The following is a 15,307-nucleotide window of genomic DNA, read 5'->3' as shown; positions in this document are numbered from 1 at the left end:
GTAATATCTCAGTTTTTCTAAACTTAAAGCATAGAAGACATAAGTAACTGTCTGTCTGTCTGTGGACAGATTTCGTCACCACGATAGCATCACAACCGTGCAAGACACAGTCGCGAAACTATACAGGTGTGTAGTTGAGATCAAAATGAAGGCCGAGTTCGAAGATGGGCGTGGTCCGACCATGACTACTGAGTACTCATGTAATAAAAATAGTAATGACTACTCAGTGTTCATGGGTTGGAACATAGACATGTTGACGGGTGTCGTGGCTGGTGTGTAAATCCATTGGTATTGGCAGCTGATCGTGGCCTGCGGTGGGGTAGGTCACGTCATGAAGGTTCTGCTGGAAGTTTTACATTGATTATAAGTAAATGAATCTGTCCAGGACTCATGCATGTAAGTACATTTCATGACATCTGAAAAATCGAATCCATAGTGTTTTCCTGCAGATGATTGACTTAGCTTGAATAAATAGGAGCGACGCTGATGACACAGGGGCTGGGTTTGCCTGCTGCACATGTGTCATCATTGCACAATTATGCAACATGCCGCTCCACTGACAGGCTGTCGTCGATTAATCTGCTTAGAAACACCAACTGGGGGCTTCTACTGTATGCCGCAACCTCTGGGTGTAATCTTCATTATGCTGGTTGAACGTCTACTTCAATTGCACTGAAACACGTCCAGTGGCGGAAGAGGCAGTGAGACGTTTAACCCACGTATAAGTAACAATAACACAATGTAAAAGTATTCTGCTACAAGTTGAAATAAAAAAATTCTTGAGGAAAACTATGTAATTATCAAAATATACTTATATTGCCAAATGTAAAAACACTCATAATGGAGAAGGGCCCATTATTAAAGCAATATAATGGATTATAATCACTGATTGATGAATTCATACATCAATTTAATGTTGAAGCTGGTAAAGGCGGTTAATAAAGGCAGTTAATTTAAACTACTTTATATACTACTGGGTAGCCTAATCTCTAATAATACACTGTAATTCATTTTTGATTATATTTTGTATTAATTACCTGAATCTTTATAGTGACTACTAAATAAAGCTATCAAACAAATTTAGTGGAATAGAAAGTACAATGTTTTCCTCTGAAATGTAGTGGAGAAGAGGTACTGAATAGCATAAAAGGCCCACACTAAGACTCTGGGTATTCTGAAGGATAATCTTTGTTATAAGTAGTGGTTTACGTACAGTATGTAAGAGGAGCATCCCGCTGATTTTTTGACTATGTAAAACCCAGAAAAGATAAAAGGACAAAGACTTTGTTACAGGGTCAATCCTTTATTAATTATCCAAGAATTGCTGTATCTCTGCAAGTTGCCATTATCTTAGGTCAATCACTGCAGAGGATCACTTTCTGTAAATTATAAACGGCAAGTGAACTGACAACGAAAAAAAAATTCAATTAATATATTCAACACATAAGAATAAAATGTAAATAAAAGCTTTCGGAAATTACAGGATTTCACAGTGACCAGTCAGTATACAGAATCCATATATAACTAAACTGTACAGTATGGGATAATTGTGTCTGGGATCTTAACATCTGGAGTCCAGGTGTTCTCCACTATCTAACCTTTACGATTTCAAAGAACTTCAAAATACAAACTATTCATCCGTCTAAATGGGAGAGTTAGGGCGTGGACAGGCCAGTTTGTGCTGCTGAGGATTTACACGATGATGTCATAAACCACACGCATGCCACATCGTGTAGAAACTGAATCCGTTTAAATGTCCCATGTGTTTAAAAAGTGTCCACTTTCCTATTTAGATCAGCGGCTCGGTAATGACGTTATTCAATTTGGAAACACCCCCCACTCTGACCCAAAGTCTGATCATGAGTTGTATGTTGATAACATTCCTGATTATCCTGTGCTTAACTTCATCATATGCTACATTAGAACAATAGCATAAGAGTGGAATACTTGGTTTTTGAAACCTACTGTGAGAAGATTGATTATATGATAACCAGTATGTTACTGTGTATTGTTTAACGCTTGGTTAGACAATACATTTCAAAGAACTGCCAAAGTAATGCTGTATTTCTTAGCTAAGGTTAGTGCAGAAACAAAATCATATGTAAGGAAACATAATAATCATATTATTTAATGATATTCACAAGTTAAATAGGTATATTAAATTGTGTCTAAGACTAAGTTTTAAAGCTTAATCCTTACTAAACAGGGGATCATTTATAAATTCTGTTAAGTAAATACCAATAATTAAATCTGATTTATCTTATTTGGATACTATTTAAATGTTACACAGACTTCTGTCTTTATTTCATATGCAAAACTGGGGGCGAGAAGCATGTCCAGTTAATCTACAGCCAGCGACTAATCTCTAACTTGTCGTGGGGGCTGTGTATTGAAGAATTGTCCTCTTGTTTAGTGGATTAGTGCAGTTCTCCTCTGGACAGAGGCGAACTGCACTAATAGTAACAGAGATCGCTCACGACAGTACAGAGCACGACGGGAAACCAGTGGCATGCACACACTTTCACATTTCACCGACAGGAATAATAAACAAAGGATAATGCCTTCTTGACTGTCCCCAGGTCACATATGTCCTAAATATTTCACATTAGTCCCATGTTTTTGGTTTTTTTTTTAAAGCTGAATTAATTTCTTTTAGGGCCTTCCCTCCTCAACCAGAGGATATAGACAGCCAACCTTTGAGGAAAAAATGTTTGAATGGCTGTTTGCAAAGGGGACTTTTTTTTTTTTTATTGAAGACATACTAAGGGATGACTGACAGAGCTCAGATGGCAGCCTCTTGGCAAGAGAGGTGTTGGCCAATGGACTGGTTATTTGTATCATGCTTCAGTCAAAACAAAAGTCATTGTACATTGATAATTGGGGTAAATAGCTAATGTTCTCTAAAAGATTAAATGCCAATATTTGCTTTAATCTGCATAATTTGGTTTGAAGCTCCGTACTAGTTTCTTTGTAGGACTGTTCGTATTTTTTATCACCTAACATGCATGATATGTTTAGAGTAAGCACTTTTTAACTCAAAATGAAAGTCATCCCCTACTTAGGAAAACAAATTACATTAAATTTGACAGTAATCCAAGAAATCATGTGTTTTGTGGTACAGTGAACATCTCACAGGAGGAACTGTTTGTCGTTTCAAAGTAATTTCAACATTTTTTTTTTTTTTTTTTTAAATATGCTAATTCACTTTTTGTTTACGAAATCCTCAACTGCAGAAACAATGAACAACAAGCCCAGGACAGATGTGTGCAAGGGACAATGGCTACCTTTGTTCAAGACACAACAAATGCACATACACTCACAAACAGAAACATCTAGGTACCTGTGAGAAACCACCAGGACAGAAAGTCTGTGTAATTATTGCATGCTTAGTTTATTTGGACTTGTTTTCAATTTGAGGCACATCTATCTTTTCCCCGGTGAGGAACTGCCAGATGCCTCCTCTGTAGTTCTCATTTCCCAAAGCGTACAGGAAGACATTAAAGGTTGGGGAGGTCTTGGCCAGGATAGGAGCAATCTGCAGAAACAGGTGCAAGCACAACAAGGTTGTTGGTGCCTAAAAAGACCTCAAGGAGCGTTACAGTTTCTCATGAAAATGCAGTTATCAAGCAAAGTCAGGATTCTTTTAATTCTACACATGGGGACATCAACATTTAAGGTTAAATATTTCTCTGTATATTTATATATATCCAACAAGCAACACTGAGCAGCTTATATCAGCTGCATTTCAAAATATATACGTTAATATGTTGGAATATAGTCGAATTATATTGAAGAGTATTTGTATTCATGTACTTATTAGTTGTCCTTACCATCCTGAGCTTAGGGGAGACCAGGTTGGCGTTCTCCACAGCGGCGTAGAAAGCCAGGATGCCATAGGGGCCCCAGCAGAACAGCATAGCCTTAAGAGGAGTGTTGGGGTTGAACTACAGCGGGGGAAGGATAGAGAGAGGCAGAGCAGGATAGATAAACGTGGAAAGGGCGAGAAGGAGAGAGGATCAGAACAAGAATGATTAGTTACTAATCAACCATAAAGGAGACTGGAGGAGACAAAACTGCTTTGTGTCATGAGGTTTTTTACTCGGGGGCGAGTCACACGCCTGGGATAATGTCTGGGTGAAAAACAGTATCTGTATTAAGATCATTCAGGCTCAGCTAGAAAACAGAAACTGCTAGTGTGTAAAGGCAGGTTTTTGTAATCCAGGGGTCAAAGTAGACATTATTCTGAATCAGAGCGTACACGTGCAAAGCTAAATTTAACCCCTTAATATCTTTGAAAACTTTGGGATCTCCGCTAGAATTTAAAATATTTTCCTGAAATTTTGAACAAAATTTGGCAGCACAAGTTTGCACTGACTGGCCCACCAGTGGGAGTGAGAGATATTTTGTGGGAAAGAGGAACATCAGACACAAATTCTTATCTCTTCTTGACCAGGATTTATGACATGCATGTTATGTGCTTGACATATTGGAAACTCTGTGACTGTAAGGCATTTGTCATTACATAATTGCATCGTTGTGGTGGTGAGCTTGGTGTCTCTACTCTGCAGCCTTTGTGTTTGGAATGAAAGTGTCTCCAGCCGACTCAGATGACTGTGAGTAATGGGCTTATGCAACATCAAGTGAGGGAACCTGATTCAGCCCGAGGAACTCCAGTCTTGAACGCTCTATTCTCAGATACATTGTTCTTTTCACTGCACAAAGGCTACTGGCCCCATTCCCAACTGAAGCATCCTTTTCTTTCCCGCTCTGGCAATGACTTATATGTATGTCACATCCCGCATGCCCAACCATTCACAGTCTGTTTTGTTTCTCTGAATAAGGACCACGTGGGGAAGTTCTGCTTAGCCTATTAGAAGAGGCGAGATAGACAGGACAATTGCTCTGATTCCTTCCAATGGGTGACGTCCAAACAGGTAGAATCTTTAGGTGAATTGCCTTGTATTTGTAAGGATTAGGTTTAACTCTTCTGTTAGTTATAACTGCCACTTTCTTGGATTTCAGAATAATTTCTAAATTCTTCTGCATCATGTATGTAATCAAAATTGGGTTCGGAGTAACGGAAGCAAAACTGTGCCAATCTGTCTCTGTGTTGATATGAAAACAGAAATTGCTATGCCAACTTGAATCTGAAATCTCAGTGTGTATATCTACATCCCTTTATATATAGAGTATACTGATTTCCTGCTGAAGGCACCCACTTCAAATCCTATATTGTTGGACTTGGTGGACTTAGTTTTTTTAATACTTACCCTGGGGTTTCCAGTCTTCTTGAATTTTTGTGCAATGGATTGGTAAGAGGACATGACAACAAACAACTGGATGGCCATGTTGAAGATGCTCATGGGGATCAAGTAGGACACGTAGTTTCTGTGGAGAGAGAAATGCACAAAAAGGCTGTAAAAATCAGAGTAAACTTCTACTTAGAAGAAGATACCAAGAAATCTACATTTTTCTTGATAGCATAGTGAAGAGTGGATGTAAGCGTACAGTACCTGTCGCCCTTGCTGTAGTCCAGAGTACAGCAAGTCCTTAGGGGCTCATAGTCGTACTCTCCCCAGCCAATGAGGGGCATAGCGGACCAGAAGGCAGTGAAGAGCCAGATAAATACAGCAAGCGTGATGGCGCTGCTCCACTGCAGCTTGGTCCCTGACAAGAACAGGGTCAAAGCATTCATTGAGACTATTTTAAAAACCTCCAACACACCATGAATACATGCTTGGCTACATGTTTTTCTCCATTTTTTTAAGGCACCACTCGTCAGTCATAGGAAGGATAATATTTAATCGTGCAATTAGAGCTGTTTTAACATGTTTATACCAGGGTAAATCACTGTCTAATAACCACTGTCCGTGATGTGAGAACTGCAGATCAGGAGTTGAGTCTCTTACGTTGTATCCCTGTAGTAAGAATGGCTAAAAATAGCAGTGGGACTGATTTTATTTCTCTGGTACGGTGTGAAATAACGTAAAGGGACAAGGTAGCAGTTTTGTTTGGTTAACTGTTTGTAACCAAAGTTCTGTTTGTTATTTTAAAAGTATATTCTGTCAATATATTTAGTCAAGCTGATTAGAAAAGCAAATTTAAAGACAAAAGGCCACCTGTTGACCAGCTGGCCTCTTCAAAATAGCAAGAGGTCAAAAGCCTGTTCAGTGGATGTGTGGATGTCGTGTGTGTGTGTGTGTGTGTGTGTGTGTGTGTGTGTGTGTGTGTGTGTGTGCGAGCCTGTGCGCCACAGAGGCGCATTTGAAAGGCATTTGGTTTTGTCATTATGCATTACCTACTGGGCAGGGACTGAAGCAGGTGTTAACTTACTGGTGCAGTACTGGTGGTATCTGTCCCAGGCGATGGCGGCCATGAAGTGGATGCTGGCGAGAGCTGTCATGAAGCCCTGGAAACCGTGGGTCTGGCATCCTTCAGAACCGTAGGGCCAGTACCTGGAGACAGAGGGTGTGTTTGTAAAGATGAGCTTGTTTAGTCGCCGACAAGGAATTAGTAAAAATGGCCCCTTCAGGGTGAGCTCACTATATCAGGATGGGGCCAAAAGAATTTCTGTTCTTGACCAAACCTACTAAAACTGATGCAAGAGAACCTTCAAGCAACAATCAGTTTACGTATTTCAGACCATGGATGTATATATTTTGAAAAACAACAACCATAACAGTATATATAATCCCTGGACTCGTGAAATACTTAAAGCAGCATCTCTCTTGTCCTGACTACAGCTTGGAAATCCTCTGCCTCTGCACATCGTGACACAGGCTTCAGCAGTGTATTGACCCTCCCCCCGTGCAGCCTTGATTGTTCGCCCGTGCATCGGTCGTGCTGCTCCACGTAGACCCTTCGCCCCGTGGACAGCTAGCCAGTATTGTATGCAAATAACATTTTACTTGGCCACATATGGGCAAACCCTTGTATTCCTTATGAAAGGGGCGGCGGTTACATCACTCACCTCAGAAAGCTGGAGAAGGCGGCGACGGTGGCGTTCATGGAGATGCCCATGTCAGCCATCGCCAAGCTGAAAACCAGGAAATTGCTGGGGGTCCTCAGCTCCCTCACTTTGAGGAAAGCAACGACTGTCACCGCGTTCAGAAAGAAGCCCAGCAGACCTTTGGCGGAACAAAAATGGAACAAAATCACGAACGACAGCGGTGTGCGTCGATGAATGGAAAGGGGCTCGCACAGCGGTGCTGATTGCGCCGCGTGCAGCACTGTGACATGTCAAGATGAGGGTAAACATGCTCTTTTCAAAGGCTGCAGTCATTTCTTTGTTTGCAGACTCCAAGTGGAGGGTAGTTTGCGAGTTTAAAGAGAAAGCTACACGTCCGCCCCCCCCCCGCCCTCATAACATTACACCCTGGTGCCAGTGACCGGGCGGCGTCAGGTCCTGTCACAGGTTAATGGTGAACACAGCGGGCGCAGCCTTCGTAGTATTTGGCTGGGCTCCAGCGCAAAACGACAACACTCACCCTCCACCAGCAGACAAGATCCCAGGGAGAACACATCAAACTCGGAGAAGCCCTCCGGTAAAGGGTAAGACGAGACCATACTGAAGCCGATCTGACCCAACCAAGTGCAGCCGTCACAGACTTTTCCCTCCTCTCTATCCGGTCGTTTACGACGTGCCTCAGTGTGACCGAGGAGAACCCGCTTTTAAAGGGGCATTTCACGTGAAAAGCATGCACTCTTATTATGTAAAGCCCCCCTCTCCCCGTCGCCCCAATCCGTGCAGGAATGTCTTAATGAACGTAACCACACAAACCGCAACCCCTTAGGCTAATGCGTATTTGCCCACCGCAACGGTAAAGCCGTCAATTAGTTACACAACAAGCCTTTGTGTATGCGTCCCAGCGAGGATGCGGTCGCTGCTGATGTCGAGCGACCGGAGGACACGTTCGATGCAGCCCCCAGGCAACCGTGTCGCTTTAAGGAGACACAACAGGTGTCTCCTGCCAACCAGCGCTGCACTCGAATTAACGAGGAAACAAAACCCTCGAAGATTTCCACCATGAACAACAACAAACACTGAATTATTCCTGGACTACCATGTTTCTTTTTTGTATTGTTTTTTTTGCTGCAGGCTGCCCATTACTGTTTGATTCAAGGTTACAATCCTGTGGCCGCAGTGATAAAAGATGCACTGTACGTGAGAATAAGTGTAAAGTAGTGTTGTGCATGCTCTAATCTGCCTGCAGAGGATAAGGATGCACGGTTTATTCCTTCCAGATTTCAAGCCTCCTATATATGGACATCAGTGCTTTGCAGCTTATCCACACTTTGTGGTAAAAAAAAAAAAAAAGGTGTCTGATTTGGTTCAGTTCATTACAGTAACCCAGCCCATTCACTGATTAATGACGCAAAGTGATTATTGTAAATACACTACAGAGGATCCATGTGAGTATTGTTGTTCTGAATCTTTATTTATCCGTTGACCCCATATGGCAGGACTCTGTTTTGACTAGTGAATGTGAAGCTAGACATGACAGCATTCGTTTCCTGGAGAGAGAATAAAACTTTTGACGGACACACTGACCTCAAGAGATTAAACCATCTCTACATCTGCCTGAAATGACAGAGGACAAAACAAAATTGCGCTTTTTGGAACTGCAGACACTCGTCAACAGGAGCTCGATTCAGTGTAGGGTTTACTGTGTGTGTGTGTGTGTGTTTGTGTATGGGCAAAATGTGGTGTACAATCAAAGTCTGTGTTCCAGTTCAGTTTGGAACACTGATCGACAAGTGTGTAATTTACATGAAATCCTGCCATCATCCCCGGCCTTCGATGGATTTGTTACGTTTCTGTTGCAACATCATCTGCAGCTTTTCATGGCATAGGGCAGCAAGGGAAACAAGCCTGTCATTGTATGGCTGAGGTCTGTCTCAGTCTCAGGATTATAAGATCAGGAACATTGTGAAATATAGGTGTAAATGTATAAAGCGCTAAATCAAATGGTAATGCAAATGGTCAAGATCCACCATTTTTAAATTTTGGACACTTTACATATATATTTTACGACAAATGGTTAATTTGGTATATTAATTCAAGAACTTGTATAACAGATTATTTATGTTGCCGTGATAAGAAAAATAACCATTAAACTATTTGTTAGATTTGAATATAGAGACACTTTGATATTAGACTGAATTTCTTTCATTTGTTTCATTGATGTTGAAGAAAACTGCCCAGAACCACCAGGGGTTCTACCCCCACATGAGTTTAGGTGTGCAGTTGTTACATTTTTGTATGGGCTTGCTTTTTTTCAGTTTTAAATTTGTCGTCTTAAAAATTGGTGACACAAAAAACCCTTTTGGACAAATTTATCCCACCCCAGATCAAGTAGGGTTAAAAATAAAATCCCATATGTAAAAAAATGCTGATACAAATAAGTATATATACAATTTTGATAATATTTGACTTCTTTGATAACATTTTCTGCTTAAAGCGGTCGTAAACTGAAGCCTACTTATTCTAAATTTAAGTCATTATATCTGTTCTTATAAGACTTTTTGCACAGTAAGAATGACATTGCACCTCAGATAAAGTCCAGTCTCCTGGTTCATACAGTATGCAAGGATGGCTTTATAGGCTTTGGTAAATAAATAAATAAATAAGATTTACAACTTGCAGTACAGTATGGAATGTTTCAGTTTTCCAACACGAGGGAGCTCAACACAATAAGAGCCTCAGTACAGAGCTGTATGGTTCTAAAACCACACATACTTAAAGACCTCTGAGTCAGAAAGATTGTAATACAAAAGGTTAAAGAGTGCATTAAACTAAGATATATCTAGGTATGCAGGAGGGGTGAAGGAAGATGCTAACGAGGCACAGAACACACGCAGACATGTACACACATGAGACAAAGAGATACCACACTGAAGATTTCTAAATGAAGTAGTTCTACAATCTGTGATTATCAGTCTGTAGAATTTTATAATTTCTCTTAAACTTTTTGTTCTGCACCAAAGCCTCTGACCCGGCTCTGTGGTTAAATGTGGGTCAGATGTAAAGTGGGATCTGGCTGCCAAGTTGTTCAAACACCTCAAAGGCTTGTGTTTCCCCATCTCTTCACACCACAGTCGGCACACTTTGTGGTGCCGGCCAAGTGTAACACTGAACTTCCAGTGTGATGAAGAAATACAAGGGGGAACACAAGGGACAGGTGCCAAATAACACATGTAGTACTTACCTACATTGCATTGCATAACAAAAGCTTTACAATTGGAGGCTTTTTTCCCCCTAGTAATGTAGGATTCTGTCCAAATTGGTTACTCAGGTGAAATCTAAAGGCCACTGTGAGTCTGTTCATTCCAGCTTATTAAATATACATTGCTTCCTATTATAGTCTTTTTCTTTTATACTGACAACTTGTTTTGATTCAGACAATAATCCTTAGTTTCCTGTTGATGGATAGTCTACATACGTATTTTATGCGCAGATACATAAATGAAATGAATGAAATGGGACAGGTGTGACAAAAGGGGGAATCAGAATGTAAAAAAGAAACGTGTGATTCCGATATGTAGTCTGGTGACTACTGAGAGCAAAACTTTTAAGGATTTTTTTATTTTCTGTGATTAGAAACATTGTGGGGTTAAATGATTAAATTTACTGGTGCCAATGTGGTTCAGGCCTCACCAGAAGGGTACATTTCTTTTTTTTGGCATGAAAAGGTATATAAAATATGTGTTTGAATATTTCTGTTTTGTTTCTCATCAAAATCTCTATCTTTGCTTTCTAACAGCAGAGTTATTAGTTGCCTTGCGATCAGAAAAGTACTCTAAATAAAAAAGAAGGATGTCAGAGTCAGAGAATGTTAAGTGAATATCTGTTGAGTGCACAGTACCCAAGGCAGGATCCAAAGGCTATGATATAGGGGCCACCGTGTGGCAAAACATAGCGCTGTCCACTTACAGATTAACAGTCATGGCAGGGCTCAAATGAACAAGCCACATTTGAGGGAAAGAAAAAAAAAAATCCAAAAATCACAGTGGATTATGACCATTTCGGAAGTGTTTTTCTGTGATAATAAATGGGGACGTCTCTGCGCAGCCTATCGGATTCCGGGATGCAATACGCATCCAAATGAAAAGAACGCCAGTCCTTTCGCTAATCCTTGTATATCCTTTTTATCTCGGGACTCATAGCAGTCTGATCACTATGGGACAGCAAAGCGGTGGGACAAAGCCATGCGGACGATATTCCTGTAAATGAGATAAAAAAGCAAGTCTGTTTGACTTCAGTGGGCGCAAACTGGGCGCATGTAGGCAAGCTGCGTATGCGTAAAAGTGGGCCAAAATGTTCCTCGTTCTGCTCCTGGGGCTCTACGTGGCCACAGGTGAACTTGTCTCCCCAGTGAGGTCCTGCCCGTCGCAGTGCAGCTGTTTTTACCACAACCTGAGTGATGGATCAAAGGCCAGGTAAGGAGGATGTCCAGATGGAAATTATTTTCTAACCAAAACACACCACGATGTGGTCCGGTTTGTGCGCACAGACTCATCTTTTTCGACGGACAAGTCTTGTCCTCGCGTAAAGACAGCTGTTTGCACAGAGGTGAACACGTGTACAAAAGATAATTCATGGAGTGCATGTCGGTCCAATTTTATTTAATGCAGGATTATCTCTCAAAGGCACTTTCAACCTCTCCATCTATGCGTTTTATGTGTTTGGATGGATTGGGGAATGAGTATTTTTCAGTTATATTAGCCACGGGATATTCGCTGCCTGTGAACCTACTAGATATGTTTGTGTCCTTTAGAGTCCAGAACATGATTTAACTGAAGACTTTAATGGTATTTTTTTAATTTGTAAAAAAAATGTGCTTATTTGCGTAATTTGTGAAGGCTGATTTGGAGGTGAACACAAATTCACTTGTGTCTTCCTTGTAGGAGCGTGATTTGCAATGATCCCGAGATATCTCTTGTGCCTATCGGTTTCCCTGTTGACACGTCCAAGCTGCGGATTGAGAAGACGGCCATTCAGCGGATACCAAGCGAAGCCTTCAACTACCTCTCCAGTCTGGAATTCCTGTGGATGTCTTTCAACACCCTGTCCGCCTTGAACCCGGACAGTTTCCGGGGATTGTTCAACCTGGAAGAGCTTCGTCTGGACGGGAATGCCCTCACCGCCTTTCCCTGGGAATCTCTCATGGATATGCCCAGCCTCAGACTTCTCGATTTGCACAACAACCAGCTCACCTCGCTGCCCGCGGAAGCCACCACTTACATCAAGAACCTCACCTACCTGGACCTGTCCAGCAACAACCTGCTCACCCTGCCGGCGGAGGTGCTGTCCACCTGGCTAGCGGTAAAACCGGCGCAAGGACCAGAGAGCTCCAAAATGATACTTGGTAAGGAACGGTGCATATCCTGAAACCCAACTTTCAGTCGTGATCGTGGTTTATGCCTTCTTCAATTTAAAAAGCCTAAAGTGCGCTGTTAAAAACCGCGCGTAAAGGAAATTGTGTTCATTAATTCTGCGCAAAGCAACATTCCGTAACAGCAGCTGGACAGAACAGCTGCTAAGCAACACACCATTTATTTTACAGTATGTTGTTATGATGGGTGAATCTCGGTGATAAGAATTGTGACATTATTGTTTTTGTGAAAAATTTAACACTTAATAACCAAGGTAACACTTTACTTTAACACCCCTTATGTAGTATTTGCAGCCAGTATATTAACTTTTAAAAAAATGTGATTTAACACACTATAAGGTAGTTGTAAGCAGATATAAGTGTTTATTCATGTATTTGTCAACAACTATAACTCCTCTTGTGGGCACCCATACGTGGAAGCTGATGTATAAACAGAAAATGAATGACAGTGAAACAGAGTTGTAATAATATAAAATATGTCTTCATACGGGATGTTAAAATTGTTGACAAATACTGTACATTAATAAACATTTTAAAATGTCCTTATATCTGCTTACTGCTACATAAACCATTTATTAAATGTATATGCGGCACAGTGCTTAATTCTAATTTTGGAATACATTTTTTCTCCTCATGCTTATATATGGGCCATGGCCCATTCTTCACCAGTTTACCTTTTAGAACTGCAGACAGACACATTTAATTCAGTGTGGAAGATGCCTGATTGGCATTTTTGGGGTTTTGTTTGATTGCCTTTAAATTTAGAACAATGACATGCATGTTGTTGCCGCACTTCACATCCCACTGTATGTTTAGAAAACAAATAGAAATACAGTTTCTATAAAGATCATTTTATACTTTCACATCTTTTGTGTTTAACCCATCCTCAGTACTCTGAGTGGTGGATCACTGTTCCAGGTTGAGCTCTAAAGGCTAGTGCTTTGGTCAAGGGCAGGCGGGTGAAATGACAGCAAAACCTGACCTTGATCACCAGACCATCACCATCATCTTCATCATCATCATCATCATCACCACCAACATTATTGCTGTAGTGGTGGTCATAATGTAGTTTATGAATTAAATGTTAATCCTCTCACAGGATTAACATCTAACATCCACACCAGCCATCTGCGGCCTGGTGTATCACTTTGCACACAGCTGGACACTCGTCTTCCTCCTGTAGCCTCACTTATACCCTCACCCTCAGGTCTCCATGACAATCCCTGGATGTGTGACTGTCGGCTCTACGACCTGGTCCAGTTCCAGAAGTCTCCAACTCTTTCAGTGGCATTCATTGACACGAGGCTCCGGTGTTCAGCGCCGGAGAGTGTATCGGGGGTTTTGTTCAGTGATGCAGAGCTGCGGCGCTGTCAGCTCCCACGTATCCACACCGCTGTGGCGCGGGTCCGGAGCGCTGTTGGAAACAATGTGCTACTCCGCTGTGGGACCATTGGAGTCCCCATCCCAGACCTGACTTGGCGCAGGGCAGATGGACGAGCCCTCAATGGAACAGGTGAGTCAGAAGGTCTCTGGATGTCAGGGTTTTTCACTGGTTTGTGCCTGAGATAAGATGCTTTTGTCTGTACTGTAGTGCTGCTGTTAATTAAACATAGAGCTACCAGTGGAGATAGTAAGGTTGTAAGTCTGACTGACAGCTGTGGCCACAACAGTAAGTTATGCAACACTGATTACCTGCTTGGCGTCTCTTTGCTCATTTATGAAAAGGGATATTTCTCAGAGCCACAAAATATTTTAATCTCTTTTTTTCATATGTTGTCCTTTTGTTATTGTGTAATGACCATATACTCCCCTCTCTGCTGCCACAGTCCAGCAGGAAACCTCAAAGGAGGGAATCACTTGGTCCATCCTCAGCGTCCCAGCTGTGTCCCATCGTGATTCAGGGAAATACATCTGCAAGGCTATTAACTATGCGGGGAATGCTGAGGCTGTCATTTCTCTGATCGTCTCTAACTCACCAAAACCAGAGGGGAACCAAACCAGCAATGAGAAGAAAGCCAAAGTCAAGAAACCCAACCAGATGGGCAAAGCGGCCTACCAGGAGAAACTGGTGGCCAGATATGTGGCTCCAACCTCCACCCCTTCCACCCAGCCTGCCCTGGATCCTGGCCTTCCACCTGGGCTTGGTCCTGATCCTGGCCTAGCCAGTTTCAGCCTGGCTGACAGAGGTACACCGGGGCCTGCCACCTCCTCCAACCCGGATGTCCTGCTAGATCTGGAGAAGACAAATCTAAGCAACTTGGCGGCCAACACCTCGTCATTGCAGCAGGACCCGGACAGGGTGGTCCGCTCAGTAAAGGTAGTGGGGGACACAGACAATACAATTTCTCTAAACTGGAGAGCCCCTAAAGCCAAGAACACAACAGCATTTAGTGTGCTGTATGCTGTGTTCGGAGAGAGGGACATGAGGAAGATCAATGTTGGAGCGGGACAGAACCGTGTAACCATCGAAGGGCTGGTGCCCAGGACCAAGTACATTGCCTGTGTGTGTGTGAGGGGGCTGATCCCCAAGAAGGAGCAGTGTGTCATATTTTCCACTGATGAAGCAGCCAGTGCCACTGGCACCCAGAAGCTGATTAATGTAATTGTGATCACAGTGGCCTGTGTCATCGCTGTCCCGCTCACTGTCATCGTGTGCTGCGGGGCGCTGAAGAGACGCATTCAGAAGTACTGGGGAAAGAAATCCAAGGACATCCAGGATTCATATGTGACCTTTGAAACACTGTCGCCTGGCACGAAGGCCAAAGGGCTTGAGGGCGAGTATTTGAACAGACTGAACCCAGAGGAGTCCAACAGGCTGCTTTCAGCTCGCTCCAGCCTGGACTCTGAGGCCACAGCTAAGATAGAGGGACAGCCTAACGAGTACTTCTGCTGACGTCATGCTCCAGCTCCGG

At 42.3% G+C, this 15,307-nt stretch overlaps 2 protein-coding genes across 2 annotated transcripts; one reads left to right on the top strand and one right to left on the bottom strand.

The window, feature by feature from the left end:
* Positions 1–3,205: 3,205 nt before the first annotated feature.
* Positions 3,206–7,901, bottom strand: rgra (retinal G protein coupled receptor a). The gene is made up of 7 exons (XM_040139507.1): positions 7,488–7,901; positions 6,971–7,127; positions 6,334–6,455; positions 5,514–5,667; positions 5,271–5,388; positions 3,831–3,944; positions 3,206–3,535 (listed from the first exon to the last, which is right to left on the bottom strand). The coding sequence occupies exons 1-7, from the start codon at positions 7,564–7,566 to the stop codon at positions 3,392–3,394; spliced, it is 888 nt and encodes a 295-aa protein (XP_039995441.1). The 5' UTR covers positions 7,567–7,901; the 3' UTR covers positions 3,206–3,391.
* Positions 7,902–11,317: 3,416 nt separating this feature from the next.
* On the top strand, positions 11,318–15,288 carry lrit1a (leucine-rich repeat, immunoglobulin-like and transmembrane domains 1a). The gene is made up of 4 exons (XM_040139840.1): positions 11,318–11,439; positions 11,908–12,368; positions 13,603–13,908; positions 14,222–15,288. Exons 1-4 carry the CDS (start codon positions 11,318–11,320, stop codon positions 15,286–15,288), a joined length of 1,956 nt encoding a protein of 651 aa, XP_039995774.1.
* Positions 15,289–15,307: the final 19 nt, after the last annotated feature.

Source organism: Xiphias gladius, chromosome 11, assembly GCF_016859285.1.
Source record: "Xiphias gladius isolate SHS-SW01 ecotype Sanya breed wild chromosome 11, ASM1685928v1, whole genome shotgun sequence".
NCBI classification, from domain to species: Eukaryota; Metazoa; Chordata; class Actinopteri; order Istiophoriformes; family Xiphiidae; genus Xiphias; species Xiphias gladius.
The sequence above is the reverse complement of the archived record's forward strand: the minus strand, read 5'-3'. Positions and strand labels throughout refer to the sequence as shown.

Coding starts and splice junctions, on each gene's coding strand:
- rgra (XM_040139507.1), bottom strand. CDS start 7,566: ATGGTCTCGTCTTACCCTTTACCGGAGGGCTTCTCCGAGTTTGATGTG. Junction 5,389..5,513: donor GACTACAGCAAGGGCGACAG/GTACTGTACGCT, acceptor CTCTCTCCACAG/AAACTACGTGTCCTACTTGA. Junction 3,945..5,270: donor AGAAGACTGGAAACCCCAGG/GTAAGTATTAAA, acceptor CCCCCGCTGTAG/TTCAACCCCAACACTCCTCT.
- lrit1a (XM_040139840.1), top strand. CDS start 11,318: ATGTTCCTCGTTCTGCTCCTGGGGCTCTACGTGGCCACAGGTGAACTT. Junction 12,369..13,602: donor GAGCTCCAAAATGATACTTG/GTAAGGAACGGT, acceptor CCTCACCCTCAG/GTCTCCATGACAATCCCTGG. Junction 13,909..14,221: donor ACGAGCCCTCAATGGAACAG/GTGAGTCAGAAG, acceptor CTGCTGCCACAG/TCCAGCAGGAAACCTCAAAG.